Source organism: Sciurus carolinensis, chromosome 6, assembly GCF_902686445.1.
Source record: "Sciurus carolinensis chromosome 6, mSciCar1.2, whole genome shotgun sequence".
In the NCBI taxonomy this organism is placed as follows: domain Eukaryota; kingdom Metazoa; phylum Chordata; class Mammalia; order Rodentia; family Sciuridae; genus Sciurus; species Sciurus carolinensis.
In genome coordinates this window covers 61,283,838-61,300,713 of record NC_062218.1, presented here as the reverse complement: position 1 = coordinate 61,300,713, position 16,876 = coordinate 61,283,838, and the positions used below count along the sequence as shown (strand labels likewise).

The following is a 16,876-nucleotide window of genomic DNA, read 5'->3' as shown; positions in this document are numbered from 1 at the left end:
ATTCCCCCCTTATATGAATTTGTAATTTGCCTCAGTAGGAAATTTTGGCATCATACTCACATTACTGTTATTTGAAATTTAAATGTTTTTTCTTGCTGTTAAACAACAATTGAGATACTGATATTTCTTTCTGTATGATTTTAGGTTATCAAAGTACTGCTTTTATAATATAGCATTATTTGAACAATACCAAAAAGTTTAAAAGAAAAGAAAAAAATCATAATGCTCTCTGTTAGAGGCAGTTACTATTACTATTTCTTTTTTATTTAGCTGTTTTGGGTTGGGACTGAGTTTGGGAAGAATTTGGAAATGAGCTAAGTTTGAATATTCTGATTTTGTAGTGATTTAGTTATCGAAGTATAACTAGGGTTGGAGCCTTTATATCTTTGGTGCAAGAGCAGTGCAGATCTGGTTCGACAGGGGTGGAAAATTGAACCTGTCAAATGAGAAGACAGAATGTTCCACTATTAAGAGTTGCACATGTTGAGAAGTACCAGGGTAATTATGGGAAATGTAAAACTGTAACATTCATTGATTATTTACCTGTAGGATAATTTGTTTTTTTAACCATATTTAATTGTTTTTTAAGCCTCAAATCTGATGTGCAAAATAATAGTTAAATAAAACACCATTTTCTACTATGAAATACCTGTATTTTAGACTTAATCACAAAATAAGTCCCAAAATTCAAGACCTCAGACTTTCGTATTTAGTTTTGTGCAAATGACTGCCATTAGTGTCTTGTTCTGTTAAATATGCATCATAGTTTTGAATAATAACAAAATCAAAATTGTTAAGTGGGCTGGGGAGATAGCTCAGTTGGTAAAGTGCTTGCCTTGTAAGCACAAAGCCCTGGGTTCAAACCCCAGCACCGCACAAAAAAAAAAAAAAAAAAAAAAAAAAAAAAAAAAAAAATTTGTTAAGTACATTGAGGAAATATTAAATACAAATGACTTATCACAGGAATTAGTTTACAGAGGGAGAGAGATTACAAGAAGCAATGCATTTCCTATTCAAATAACGATTGATACTATGTAAATTATTTTAGTTCTGTCCCAACCTTTTAAAGTAGATGTGTACAAAAGGCATATAGGCCAGAAATTCAGAATTGCATACTATTAATTTTTTTACATATAATTTGAAGTATCTTTTTGTTTCTGCATTTTTAATTGTATTTCAGTAACTGCTATGTTTTTGGTCATTAAATAAGAGATATTATAATATGGAAATTTGATTCAACAGAGCTACAATAGAAGAGGCATATTCCAGGTCAATGACAAAACTAGCAAAATCTGCAAGCAATTATTCACAACTTGGGTGAGTTAATTTCTTCCTCTTTTTAAGTGTTCACTTAAGCAAAGTTCTTAAGAACATTAAGTTTCTACTGAGGATCTAGTAGTGCAGAAATATAGTGATATATTGTGATATATTGTTATATATCATTTAACAATGGTAATACATTCTGAGAAATGCGTGTTAGGCAATTTTGTGTTGTGCAGATAGCATAGAGTACTTACACAAACTAAAACGGCTATAATATCATGAAGTGATATAAGTGTATGGGATTACTGATGTATATTGGGTATAGCACTGAAATGTCAGTATATGTCTATGATTGTATTATGTACTTACTTAAAATGTCTCTTATGAGTATGTTCTGGACTTGCTAGAAAATAAAATAAAGTTGCTGACTCAGTTAACAAAGACATTTGACACTTTTTTTCCTACGCAGTCATTCGGTAGCATGAGTTTGAGATGATAAATGTTACTACATGTAAAGTATTCTGGTTTTCTATAAGTTAAATTCTGTTGTAATATAATAGTGGTCTTTAAAACTCACTTAACATGAACTATCTTATTAGTAGATTAAAATCCATTAAGATATCTTCTATTATTTTAAATGCCATCATTAACTCTTTCTTTAAAAAATTGTATTGAAGAAATATATTCCTTGAAATAAAAATTAATAATAAGAATATATTTAAAATGAAAATGTACTCATAGCCATAATCACCCGAATCATAACAGCACAGGAAGGAATGATTAATTTTTTAAAATTATCTAAAAATTGAGGAAAGGTTGTATTTTAACTAAGATGTTGAAATAGTCTAACAAGATTTTTTCAGTGATTATCAATAAAAGATTCTTCCATAGCTGCAGTTCTGATAAACCTGTGAATCTCCTAAAATTTCATGCACAATTATGTATAGGTATTATTTTATATTTTCATTTAAGAAGGGTCTATATAAATGATGAGATTCACAAATAATTCTGTGATTAAAAATGATTAAGAATGAGTATTTTATGTAAGTATTCTGGAGTATGGTTGAATGAATTTGAACAAAAGGCTTTCTGCTTTGTGTTTCGGGCAAAGTAGAGTTTGAATCTCTGTTCACTCTCAGTGTAGTGGCACTGTTCATTTGGTAAGGGGTTACAGTGTACATAGCTAAGATGGACCTCCTGCAAATCCTGTGCAGTGTGGGTAGGAAGTCTGGTAATCTGCAGCCTTTTTCACCTGGAAAAATAGAGACTGGTGGTTGTAACTATTTTTTATTTGGTTTTCTTTTCTTCCTTTTTATCCTCATTCTTCCATCCTTCTCCTTCCTTTGCTTTGACTTCATTCTTCCTTTTTTTCCATTTCTCTTCTCACTTTTTCCTCCCCAGTACTGGGAATTGAACCCAGTGGTACTCACTGAGCAGATTTCAAACCCTTTTTATTTATTTTGAGACAGTCTCATTATGTTGCCCATCCTGGCTTGAAACTTGTAATCCTCCTGTCTTTTCTTCCCCAATACTTGGGGCTACAGGCTACACAGGCCTTCTTCTCACTTTTCTGACACTCTGCTATTTCTAGAGACTGCATGCTGATAAATTTCTCCTAAGACATAATTTTTTCTTTACTAACTACAGTAGAGGGCCAAAAAGAAACTGGAATAACAAAAGGTAGCTTTAGCTAATGGACCTTAGCTTTATAATAGAAAATACCATCCTATCCCAGAGGCTAGGGAGGCTGAGGCAGGAAGATCATGAGTTCAAAGCCAGCCTCAGCAACTTAGTAAGACCATGAGCAAGTGATACCCTGTCTCAAAGTAAAAAATAAGGGTTGGGGATGTGACTTAGTGGTTAAGCACCCCTGAAATCCCTAGTAACCACCCCCCACCAAAAAAAAAAAAAAAAATCTATGCTGTTTTTAGTTTTTAGGTGAGTGGTGGAAGAAACAAGATTGACTTCAGCTGTTAACTGACAAAAAAGTTAGTGACATTTGTCTTTGGAATGCGTGCTTTTCATAAATTATAAGTTAGGTGTTTTCTTGTGTGTGCTAGTGTCATCCCTCAATATCATAAAGATTTAAATATTGATGTTTCTGTTGTTTTTGCCTGTTTGGTAAGAAGTCACATTTTGTCTGTGTTTGGTTGCATTTCAACATTTTGAATTCTAAATTTTATTTGCTAGTGCTTCTTAATGTACAAAGTGGTGTGCATTACTTGACCAGAAAAAAGTTGTGTATATCAAACTTTTAACTATTTAATACTGCTTGAAATTCCTTAAAAAACCTGTTTTTCAGGACTCTTATGCTTAATCCCTTTCAGTGTAAAGAATCCTTTGGTAAAGTTAAGGGACACTTTGGTTTACTTGTTTTGTGAAAACTAGACTAGTGTGTATCAGGTTTACATAAAGTAAAAGTTCAGGTTTGGTGCTTTAGCGAGTAGATATTTTTCAGGTTCCTTTTTCCCTTGAAATTTTCCATCTAACCACTTACCAGAATTAGTGCTGATTAGATTTTAAGGTAAAATGATTTCTAATCTCAACAATTTATTTTAAAGATTTTAATTAACCTCTCCAAACTTCTTAATTATTGTATGCAATGATTGTTGTGAGTTAACTTTTCTGCAGATTACAAAATGTAGTATTTGGCACAGAGTACACATTAGAATAAAGAAGTGCATTGTCTGCCTTCTTACTGTGGTGATCGTTATTGTTATTTGTTTTTTGTAGAGACTAAAGCAAGTATGTGAGCAAAGCCTAAATTATCTTTAGATCATTCATTCTCCACTGATGAAATTGATTTAAACTAACCATTGACATCTGAAGTACTACCCAAGCTATGACAATGTAGCTGTTTTGGGACATACTTGAGTCTGCTGAATGTTTTAGATCCTTAATATTGGAAAATAGACCTCGAATTCTATACTCTGTAGTAGAAGGCAGATTCTATTAATGTATTTTTGAAGTATACAGATAGGTAAAATTATAATGACCAAAGTTTTCAGATAACTGGTCTGAAAAATTCTTATACAAAAAAAATCACATATAAAAATTTGACTTTTCTAGGTTTAAACTCAAAGACTATTACTGTATGTTTTAAAATTTTTTTCTGGCTTTGCTGGGAATTGAACCTTGGTCTTCACACATGCTAGCAAATGCTCCACTGCTGGGCTATGTTCCCACACCCAGAGAAATTTTATATTTTGATGAAGCATCTTCAATAGTTTTAGACTGAAGTCTGAGAATAGAATTGATTTTTTTTTTTTTTTTTTTTTGGTACTGGGGATCGAACTCAGGGCCTTGTGCTTGCAAGGCAAGCACTCTACCAGCTGAGCTATCCCCCCAGCCCTAGAATTGATTTTTAACAACAGTGATTGAAAGACTTCTGGTACAAGTCTAAATAACCAAATCAACTTAGAAAATAATATGAACATAATGAAATAAGGGGGGAATGTAAAGACCTGTGGCCTGAAATTCATCCATTTCTGTGTACCTGTGACCCAAAAATATTTCCAATAATTACCAAGGATTAAAAAATCAAGAACAGTTTGTCAGTCATATCATCATTATTTATATTATCTTTTTGCCGAATACAGCATTAGTGTTTCCATTGGCTCCATCTTAGAATCTTCGTCCTTTTAGTAAATTATTCCCGTGCTTTTCCTTTTCCTTAGAACATTTGCACCAGTGTGGGATGTGTTCAAAACATCTACAGAGAAATTAGCAAATTGTCACTTGGATCTTGTTAGAAAATTACAGGAATTAATAAAGGAAGTTCAGAAGTATGGAGAAGAGCAAGTAAAATCTCATAAGAAGGTATCTTTTTTTCTTATTAAAGGATTGCTTGGTCAGATATTGAATGCTTTATAGCCCAGCCATTTTGATGAATCATTTATACCAAACAGACTAAAGAAGAAGTTGCAGGAACTCTGGAAGCTGTCCAAACCATTCAGAACATAACTCAGGCTCTCCAGAAATCCAAGGAAAATTATAATGCCAAGTGTGTAGAACAGGAGCGTCTGAAAAAGGAAGGAGCTACACAAAGAGAAATAGAAAAGGTAATTACTATAAAGATAATACTTGTATGGTTTCAGAGTACTGTGACATACAAGACGACATCTAATCTTCAGGCATTCAAGAGTGATCTCCTTTTAAAGATAAACACACCACATCTTAATAGAGTTTGTAATTTGTAGAAGTAAATTTGTTACATCTGTTGTCTATGGTAAATAGATTGACAAACAAAAAAAGAGAATGATTTTTTTTATTTCACTGACAAATTTGCAAGGTATTTTTATTTGCTTTTACTTTTTATTTGGATGTTAGGAATTTAAACCCAGGGCCTGGGCTCATGGTAGGCAAGTTGTCTACCACTGAGCTATGCTCCTAGCCCTTGCAGAAATTTTTTATACTAAGATAATTGATGAAATATTGCTTGGTATGAAATTTAATAGGTAAAAAAGATTTTTTATATATAATATTTTGGTTTATTTAGAAAAATTTAGATACTTGAGGATTATCTTTAAATATAGGTTATGGGTGATTTATTGTTGACTTTGAGCACATTTATGTACCATTATGATAAAACACAACCCTTTCCCTCATTCATGTTTTAAAAAGTTTTTTCTCTTTTTCTTTTTCTTTTCTTTTTTTTTTTTTCTTTTCTTTTTTTTTTTCCGTGGTGCTAGGGATCAAACCCAGGGTCTTGTGTTTGCAAGGCAAGCACTCTATCAACTGATCTATTTCCCCAACCCTTCTCTTTTTAAATAGTTTAACCATTCACTTATTTGATGTAGCATATTTCACTTAGTGATAAATCATAGTGAGTGATAATTTTGAAAACTTTGTGAAATATTTGAAATATCCAGTAAAAAAGGAAAACCAAATTATACCTGTAGTACAATTATGACTATAGAAGTGTATATGCATGGACAATAACTGGAAGAAAAAAATCAAAACAGTTGATAGAATTTGGAATAGTATATTTCCTTTAATGTTAGTATAATAAATGAAATTTGGGAGGGGAGAAATAAAGCCATAGTAAGCTAATGATTTGAAAACCCTGTGTTCCAGATACAGTGATTTTGAATAAAGTAGAAAAAGAGAAAGCACAATAACAGTGTCTCAAATGAAGAATATTATCTCTGTGGACCAGAAATCCAAAGTGGCGTATAAAGATTGATTATGTAAACTTGTTGAATTTGAAGTCCTAAGTTAGGCAGTGAAATATTCCTGTGTGATAAAGGAAACCATATGTTCCCTTATTGAAATGAGAACTTGGCTTGCTGCTTGAAGCTATAGGTAGAGAGGGGGAAAAAGAAGATTGATTAGGGCTAAAACCTTGTGGGAGGTAGTGGGTAGAGACTCGAGGCATACACACTAATCCTGATCTGAAATCAAGCCAGTGAACCAATTCATTACTGTTTTAGCCATTATCACCAAAATTCTCATAAAGAAATAATTAAAAACTACCTTTATAAGACTGATACTAATTTGGATCTTTGGAGGATTGGCAGGAAATAACCTAAAAATTTCTAGATGGGGATGGGCGAGTGTAAAGGATAAAGCATAACACAATTCAACATTCTATTCTATGTAGCTGTTCAGCAGTTCTGATGGAGGGCAAGAGAGAGAAGAGCAGAAAACAAAACTTCTCATTTGGAATGAGTGAGCACCAAAATCTAGAGTGCATCTAAAAAAATTCTCATAGACAACCAGTGAATTTAGTAATTGGAATAAAAAACTCACCACAGATGAAATTTAAATTTATAAAACATGAGAAAAATGTTTACGTTAAAACAGGTGAAGAAATTTTATGTGTGTCAAAGATTATGCAAAGAAATATAAACATACATTAAAGTAGATTAAGGAATTAAAAGAGGCATAATGAAATAATAAATCTAGATAGAAAAAAAGCTAATTAAAAAACTTGGAAATGAAAAATATAGGTACTTAAAGTTTTAAAAAGCAAGTTTGGAAGATAGTACAGGTTGAATATCACTTATCTAAAATGTTGGGACTAGAAGTGTTTTGGATTTTTTCAGATTTTGGAACACACATGTATACATATGTATACATATATATATATATATATAATGACATTTTATATGATATATCTATACTAAGTATATTTTAGGAAAAGGACATTAAGTCGAAGCATAAAATTAGTTTATTTTATATATAGCTTTATTCATTTCACTGAAGGTAATTACATTATTTTTGAAAATTTTTACATAAAGTCTTGTGTAGAATTTTGCATTTGTGTTATCACTTTGTGACCCCAAAGATTTGGATTTTGGGATTAAGGATGACTTTCAACCTGTGCTAAGAGACCTCATCTTGAGCATAGTGCAGCAAAATAAAGTTACCAACTTTCATTTACTATGAATTTCAGGAGGAAAAAAATGGAGGGGAATGGTGGGCAAGTAATATTTTGAGGAATTAATAGCTAAGAATTTTTCAGAAATGAATAAATTCAAGAATTCTCAAGTTGAAAACATTATTGTAGAAATTAAGTAGGTAAATAAATTCACCAGAGGAAAAGAGAATATTAAAAATTAGGCATTTTAAAAAACATATCTTAAATCAAAATGCATCTAATTTGATGACTCATATCATATTGATAGTTGATAATATATGCATAGTTATTGTTGATAATGTGGCATTTATGATATAAGTTTCATTGCTTGGGCAAACTTGGTTGCATAACTGTACAGAGTAGCAGTTTGATAGTATATTTAACAGATCATTTAAGGATCATTTAAGGAAGTAATAGTTCTGATGGTAATTTGAAAATCTTTTGTTACCACCGAGTGCTTAGAAGAAAATCTGGATATAATATTGGAGCACTTTAAATAATGGTGTGTCATTAATGCTCTTGATGACATTGAGGATATTATTATGTTTGAAAAAATAGAACTTATTGGTCTCTAAATTAGAAAGTAATTGAAAAGGGTCAGAATCTGAATATGACTATAATTTAGGAGTATTATCTCTATTAATTTTGTTTTCTTTTTTTTTTAATCATTTAAGAGTAATGTCACTGGTAATTTAAAATAAAAATGATTCACTAAATCTAAAAGAACTCTTTCAACAAATGCAAAGTAAAAATTCTAAATCATAAGAAAACGTTGTTTCATAGCTTAGTTGACAACATCTTTTTATTTTAGTGCTATGCAAGGTAATGGTGTGCCTTACAATTAATTATACCAGATTTAGTAGTAGTCAAGTATGTCGTTAAGTATAACTACTAAAAGAATTACCAGTGTAATTTAAATTTTCTACATCAGCAAAAGAGGAAGGTATTTTAAATTTATATTAATTTAAAAGAAAGGAAGAAATGAGAGAAAAATTGGTAAAACTCAGTAAGTTGAAAAAAAGAAATCCAAACATATCAATAATCACAATATATAAGAATGGATTAGACTTCTCTAATAATAGATTATTAAATTGAAGTACTTGGTAATATAGTGTTTGATATAATGGGACATCACATGGTAATTCATATAAATGAACTAAATGGGGTAGAATGATAGATCAGGGATTTAAAATATTGCAAAAACAGTTGGAGGAAGAAGAACAAATGGAATTTTTATTCTAGGTGTTTGGTTCTTGGGGTCTCCTACACTAAAGGAATTAGCTAGAATGACATATATTAACCTGAATAAATCTAAAAAGCATAATATTGAATAAGAAAAAGTTTCAGCAGAGTATATAGAATTTTACGTCTTTTATGTAACCTTTAATTCTCTGAAAAACATACTATATATCTATATATAAGTAAATACTTAATAGGGACCTTAGGGAAATAGTAAACACTAAGCAAATGATCGAAATTACCATTGAGAAAGGAGGGAGGGAAATGGACCTGTGAAGAAAATGGGACCTTTATTGTCTATATGATATTTAATTTAAAAAAAAAAAAAAAAAAGGATAGGAGCAAATATGAGGCAGAGTACAATTCAAAGTAAAATAATTACTTTAAAAATGTAAGCTATAGGAGCAATTTACTTATAGTACATATGTAACTGTTGGCATACAATTTACTTATAGTACATATGTAACTATTGGTAACAATTCATTAATGAAGATGTCTGTAGTCTAAATTAGTTGAAACTTTCCAGAGGGCAAAAATACTGCTGGGTTAAATACTGCCATCTATTCTTTTTTTTGTGAAACTCAGTGGACTTAACATATCACCTACTGTGAAGTGACCATTTGAAAAGTATATGGGGGGCTGGGGAGATAGCTCAGTTGGTACAGTGCTTGCCTTGTAAGCACAAAGGCCCTGGGTTTGATCCCCAGCACCCAAAAAAAAAAAAAAAAAAAAAAAAAAAAAAAGTATATGGTAAAGAGATTATACTTAAATGATTCTAAGTCTTTTGATGTAAAGATGAAACAGTTTAATATAAGGTAATGACTCAGGTGAAATAAAAGAATTTATTTTCTTTCTACATACTAAGCAACACCATAGCATATGGTTGCATCCAAGGGTTATGAGTTGGTGGCTAAAATCTAGCCAGTGCTTCACTTGCTTTTAGTGGTGGACAACTCAGAGGAATGAATGCTTTTTTTGTAATTGGTCTGCTCAGAGGTGGCATCTTTGCTTATAATGCTAGATATATTAGTCATTCTGATTTATTATATGTTCTGATATAGGTGTAAGTAAATAATTTTGGCCTATAGTAAACTTTATTAACATGATGTATTTTTAAATACATAGATCTTTGAACTATTTTTTCTTTGCATAAATATTATGGCTGTTATCACATAGTTTGCTTTTATCTTCATTCACACAACCTTATTTTTATAAAAAAACCATTTAGTAGGCATGCATATTTGTGGACTATGACCAAGAACTTATATGCATATATTTGTTTCACAGAATTTTACTATAAAATTAATAGGCACTTAAACAGAGACATTTTTGGTAGTATAGTAGTAAATTTATAATGTTAAGGAAATGAATAAAATGGAGGTTTTATTGCCCATAGATAATTAGAGCAAATCTGTTACTTATGAGAAGAAACATAGCTATTGCTTTTAAGCATGGCTTCCTCATTTAAGAACAGATGTTTCAGGGCTGGGGGGTGTGACTCAGTTATAGAGCACTTGCCTACCATGTATAACATCCTGGGTTCAATCTTCACCAAAAAACAAAACCAAAAAAACCAACTCCTAAAGTCCAACTTCCCTTTTAATAATGACTTTACAAAAGTGGTTATGTTTGTTACTACCAGGGCATGCAGTTTTTATAGTTCTACTGTAAAAATGTATAGTAGTATTAAGGATATATGCTATTTTAGACTTAATCATTTTGACTTAATCATTCAGTATTGTTACTATGTAACTGTTTCCTATGAAAGATGGTTTTTGCTTTCAAAAATATAATAATTACAATTATATTCTAAAATTGCATCTGTATCCTTTTACATGATAGTTTTCTATAAATTTAGTTTTGTCATTCTTAAAACATCTTGGACATCAACAAAGTATTTTGTAAATATTATTCTTTTATCACTAAGTGCCTTTTTTGTTCATTTTCCAAGATGCTTCTTTAAAGTTCGTATGTAACTTTTAAGATTTTTGGCATACTGGGCTTACCTTTGAAGAGCTAAATGTAATATAAAAAATGTTAAATCTTAAAAACAGTGACTTCTTTCTTTCTTCATGCTTCCAAATAAGAGAAATGAAATTTTAGTTTCCAGATATCAGAGGGTATGTTGAGTTCAAAAGACTTCTCTCTTTACAGTTTTGAGTTAGATCCAGCTCTTAACCTTTGAGATAAAGATGATTATGTTCAGAATTAGCGAATGTTTGTATGCCGAATTGAATGATTAACCAAGATTTGTGATAGAAGGGAATACTGTTGGAGGAAAAAATGAAAATTTTCTGGTGTAAAAAGTTTAAATTAATATTTTTATGCATTTTGACTCAGTATAGACTTGAGTAGCAAACATCTTTAGAATTCTAGATACTTTTTGAGTATAGGAAAGAAAATGATGCTTTGGAGTCTTCCTTTCATGTCTTAAATTCCTATGTAATGTGATAAGTAATATAAAATAATTATTTATATTATAGAAATAAAGGTCTTCTATAAGGAGTAATATTCCTCCAGGTAGTCATCTTTATTTCTTTTAGATTATACATTCGTGTCTTTGAGAAACCATCATTGTATTGAGTGTTTTAACACAGCAAATATGTTTATGTGGAAATTGATCATTATAGAAAATATAAATTTTTCTGATCATTCATACAATAAAAGTTTATTTTAGCTATAAGTTTAGACTAAATTCTTGCCTTTTAAAATTTAGATATTTTCTGGCTTATATTGAATTATGAGGTGATAATTTGCATTTAATAATAAATAATTGTTTTGGTTCCTAGCCTGTTATCATGCTAGATGCCATGAATGTTATTATAGGCTAAATCTGTATTATCCTTTTCCTGCTTCAAGAAATGTCCTATGTGTTAGAGAGCCAGGATATATTAAGTAGTGTAGAATAAGAGGTTAGCGAGGAGACAGTATCTTATTTTGTTTAAAACCCATAAAAAGAAAATCTGTAAAAAGGAAAGATGATAATAAGAAAGATTCCTTAAAATAAGTTACTTTAAAAAGTTTTGACAGGGTCCTTGTTAATTTTTAATATTTTCCATTTTTATGAATTTCCTTTAAATTGCAGATATCTCTAGGAGTGATCACATCTTTATCAAGAGGTGGTAGTTATTAAGCAGTAATTTAATATACAGCAAAAAAAAAAAGAATTGGTGTCAGGATGAAGAACAAATGTAAAAGGGACTTAACAGTGAGGCTGTATCACTTTTGCTAGGCTGGGTCACTGAAAATCCATTTCATGACTGTGGGTTGTTGATTACTTATGTACAAACTGAAAATTAGGTAGTTGGAAGAAGATATTAAAGTCCATTTGCAAAAGAAGAATTCAAAAGGAGACCTATATAACCATGCCATTAGAATTGTTTCTGAAATTCTAGCAAACACCGTTATCTGGGTTCCCTGGGAGGGTACATAGTAAATTCTAAATAGCCATTTTATCTAACTGTTGTGTTTGAACAGGACCAGGATATTAGAGATAATATAGTAACAATGGTATAAAATAATGTCAAATGGCCAGACAATGGGAAAATTATATATATTTATTTCTATATATATATGTAGAAACAAAGTAGAAAATTGTTACAGGTTTTAGTCACTTTCTCTAGGGACAGACAATGCAGTACAAGTCATATATATCTTTATATAACAGGAAAACTTAATGTTGTATATTCTTGATGACATTCTTTGTTAGAAGCCATAAAAATAGAGGAGACCTTTTATTTTTATAAATTCGACTCTATGCCAAGCTCTATCATAAGCATTTTATTCATTTACATTTCATCACTACCTTCTATTTTAAAAATAGGTGATATTGTTCCTGTTTTAGGAACAAGAAAACTATGTAAAGCTCAAAGACAAGATCGAATGGATAGTTAGTGGTGGAGCCAAAATTCGAATTCAGTTCTTCTGGCTCTGAGAGCAGTTTTATTTACACTGCATGGTAAAGTGATATCCTATATTCTTTATGAAGGTAGGAAAGCACTTAACATGTATGCTTAATATAATATATAATAAGAGTACAAAGTTGCTATTTGAGAATAGAACCCCATGTATCTGAGTCAAACCTCAGGGTAAACCCCATTTTTTATTTCTAACTCTTGTTCTTAGATTCCTGATCACAGCTGGGGAAAATTACATTATTGGTATGCACTGGCTGTACACAGATTCCGTTTCTAGCTTTTCTCTTTACCATTACATTGAATCATCTAGTTGTACTACCTGTTGTGTCCTCTACACCATAGTTTGAAATTTTTTTTTTTTTCATTCTCATTAAGCTCCCAAGCCTTCCCCTGCTGTTTCTCACTCATAGCAGATCATCTGTTACCTCATCAAGAAAAGGATGATCTTTGTATCTTGGAATTCTATAACTTGTCTGTCTTTGATCTTTTTTGAACTCTTATTTATTCCAGTCACTCACCCCAATCTTCCTATGTCCAAATTGATCAGTCATTTGAGAATAGTAAAATTTCTTGATAGCTATGTGTATGCCTCACTCTATAGGATACCAGAAATTCCCCTGAATGTCTGTCTTTCTCAGGATTTATCTTGACTTCTGGAACTTTTATTACTCTCTACCAATTTATAACTGTTTATGTATAGGCTTTCTTTCTTTTATGGAGTACTCGTGAAAAAGATATCCTATATAACTTACTGTGGTATTCCTCACTTCCTAATGTTGTATATTTTTAATTGAATAAATAACTGATAAAAGTGGATCTGTAATATTGCAGTAATTTTTTTTTTAAAGATAGAAATCTTGAAAAAATAGGCAAAGATTAAAAACAAATTCATAGATTTGCTGGAACATAATGAAAACTGAGACACATTAAAAAAAAAAACCCAATCTTCTTAGCTTTTGAGCTAGGTTTTATAGACTTTAATCAGACATTAAATGGAATATACGTATGTTGTAGGGGAGAAAGGAAGACTCACTGGTATGGAAAGTAGTGTCAAGCAACATTCTGATGGTATTGTAACATTTTTGTACATCCTTAGAAAGTTTCTTTCTTTGACTGGTAACACTGTACCATTATAATGTGGTTATACAGTCTTATTCTGTTATAAAATGAGGGTATTTTAATTTTTTAAAGTATATTTCATCAGACACATAGGAGAGTGCGTCAGTGTTTAATTCCTGAGTTATTCTATGACCACAACAAAAACAGAATGATTAAGGCAGGCTTGACCACAGGTAGGAAAATTAGCTATTTGTCCTTTTGAACTTTAAAATATATTTTAATTTGTTATTTCAAATTAACTTATATTAGGAAAGAAAAATGATCAACAATTAAAAATATTTTTGTTTTGTTACAGGCAGCTGTTAAATCTAAGAAAGCTACAGATACTTATAAACTCTATGTGGAAAAATATGCATTAGCAAAAGCTGATTTTGAACAGAAAATGACAGAAACAGCCCAGGTTGGTATTTTTAAGGCTTTAAATTGAAAACAGGATACTTGGTATTTGTGTGTACTAATTAATAGAATTTTTCTGCCATATAATTTCTTAGTATTAGAAATTTAAAAATGTGTAGGGTTCTGATAATGGTATTTTAAAAATTTGCATCATGTTTGGAAAATGAGATGGAGAACCAAGATGCAATACTGATAATGTCATAAAATTATTCAGATAGTTCAGTTGGGCTTTGAATTCCTATATGGATTCATGCCTCAAAATATTTCTAGGGCTGGGGATATAGCTCAGTTGGTAGAGCGCTTGCCTCGCAAGCGCAGGGCCCTGGGTTCAATCCCCGGCACCGCAAAAAAAAAAAAAAAAAAAAAATTCTAAATAATTAAGAAACTACGTTAGCATAGTGTGATAGTTTAAAAGGGAATGAAGATAAAAGAGGGAGAAGAATCCACCTCAGCAGACATGCAAGTTCAAGACATCTGAAAACATGAAGAAACAGGCAAACAACAAACAAGTCTTCTGCCAGAATTTATAATCCCCCAACAAAGGAATCCATAAAATATGAAAATGGATGAAATTCTAGAGAGAACTGTAACAAACTGATTATTAAAATGTTCAGTGAGCTAAACGAAACTCTAAGGAGTGAATCAAGAGGGGAAATAAAAGAAGGTGAAAGACTATGTCAGTAAGGTAATTGAGTTCATTTCCAGAACTCCTGGAAATGAAAGACATGATAAATCAAATTAAAAGTTATTTTGAACATATCACCAGCAGATTTGATTACATAGAAAATACAACTTCAGACCTTGAAGATAGAACTACTTCTTGAAGACAGATCTTGAAGACAGGGCATGTGAACTTGAATACTCATTATGCAATTAAGAAAAAAAATGAACCATGATTAGAATGTACAAGAATTCTGGGACAATATCAGTAGAGCGAACTTGAGAATCACTGGGATAGAAGAAAATGTAGAGATACAGGCTAAATAATAGCAGAAAGGCAGAGCTGCCTGGTGAGACTTCCACACTGGGGAGCTAGGCCCAGAGAGCCGGGTCCAGCGCAGAGCCGCTGGGTGAGACTTCCCTGCCGGGGAGGAAGGACCAGAGAGCCGGGCCCAGTGTAGAGCCAACGGGTGAGACTTCTGAGCTGGGGAGGAAGACTCAGAGACCCAGGCCGAGACCAGCCAGACCTCAGCCCGTAGTCTAGTGCCCCTGCGGTTGACCATCTGTCAACACATGGAGGTGCCTCTGCCCACTAGCAGGGAATATACCCCACATGAAGGCCACCATCCCTAGGGGGGCAACATCCTTTTTGAGTCACTGCATTATCAAATTCCTTCAAGACTTCAGGCTACTGAAGACTAGGAGGTGAGTTATTGGAAACCTGCAGGGACACTATAAGTCTATGGGGGGAAACTGCAGTACTTCAGATTTGTACTCCAGAGGGGAAGATACCTGAGCAATATGAGAAAATAAGGGAAGAAAGTGTTCAAACAAACCTAGATGCTACATCAACAAAATCCATTGCAGGATGGCAGAAGAAATGTCTGAAAGGGAGTTTAGAATGTACATAATTAAAATGATCAGAGAAGCAAACAGTGAGATAAGAGAGCAAATCCAGGCATTGACTGTCACACCAATCAACAGTTAAAAGAGAAAATGCAGGAAGCAAAGGATCATTTCAATAGAGAGAGAGATTCTGAAAACCAAGCAAATTCTTGAAATGAAGAAAACAATAAACCAAATTAAAAACTCCATAGAAAGCATAACCAATATGATAGAACACCTGGAAAACAGAACCTCAGACATTGAAGACAAACTAATCTTGAAAACAAAGTTGACCAAACAGAGAAGGTGGTAAGAAATCATGAACAGACTCTCTAAGCATTATGGGATATCATGAAAATATCAAATTTAAGAATTACTGGGATTGAGGAAGGCACAGAGAAACAAACCAAAGGAATGAACAATCTATTCAATGAAATAATATCAGAAAATCTGAAGACTGAAATGGAAAATCAAATATTACAAGAGGCTTACAGGACACCAAATGTACAAAATTGCAACCGACCCACACCAAGGCACATAATAATGAAGATACCTAACATACAAAATAAAGATAGAATTTTAAAGGCTGTGAGAGAAAAAAATCAGATTATATTCAAGGGGAAACCAATACAGATATCAGTAGATTTCTCAACCCAGACCCTAAAAACTAGAAGGGCCTGGAACAGCATTTTTCAAGCTCTGAAAGAAAATGAATGCCTACCAAGAATCTTATACCAGCAAAACTTACCTTCAGATTTGACGTCGAAATAAAATCCTTCCATGATAAACAAAAACTAAAAGAATTTACAAATAGAAAGCCAGCACTACAGAACATTCTCAGTAAACTATTCCATGAGGAAGAAATGAAAATGATGTAAGTCAGCAAAGGGAGGAACTACTCTAAAGGAATAACCAAATAAAGGAGAAACCAAGTCATGTTAAAAATGAAAAATAAGCCAGGAATACAAATAATATCTCAATAATAACCCTGAATGTTAATGGCCTGAACTCAGCAATCAAAAGACACAGACTGGCA

General features: G+C 32.0%; 1 protein-coding gene across 1 annotated transcript in view; it reads left to right on the top strand.

Moving 5' to 3' along the window:
- The window catches only part of Fcho2 (FCH and mu domain containing endocytic adaptor 2), a 132,127-nt gene that overhangs the window by 27,969 nt on the left and 87,282 nt on the right, over positions 1 to 16,876 (top strand). The window contains 4 exon segments of the mRNA XM_047555504.1: positions 1,243 to 1,317; positions 4,941 to 5,082; positions 5,172 to 5,324; positions 14,195 to 14,299. Of these exon segments, the coding sequence (XP_047411460.1) occupies positions 1,243 to 1,317; positions 4,941 to 5,082; positions 5,172 to 5,324; positions 14,195 to 14,299 (475 nt within the window).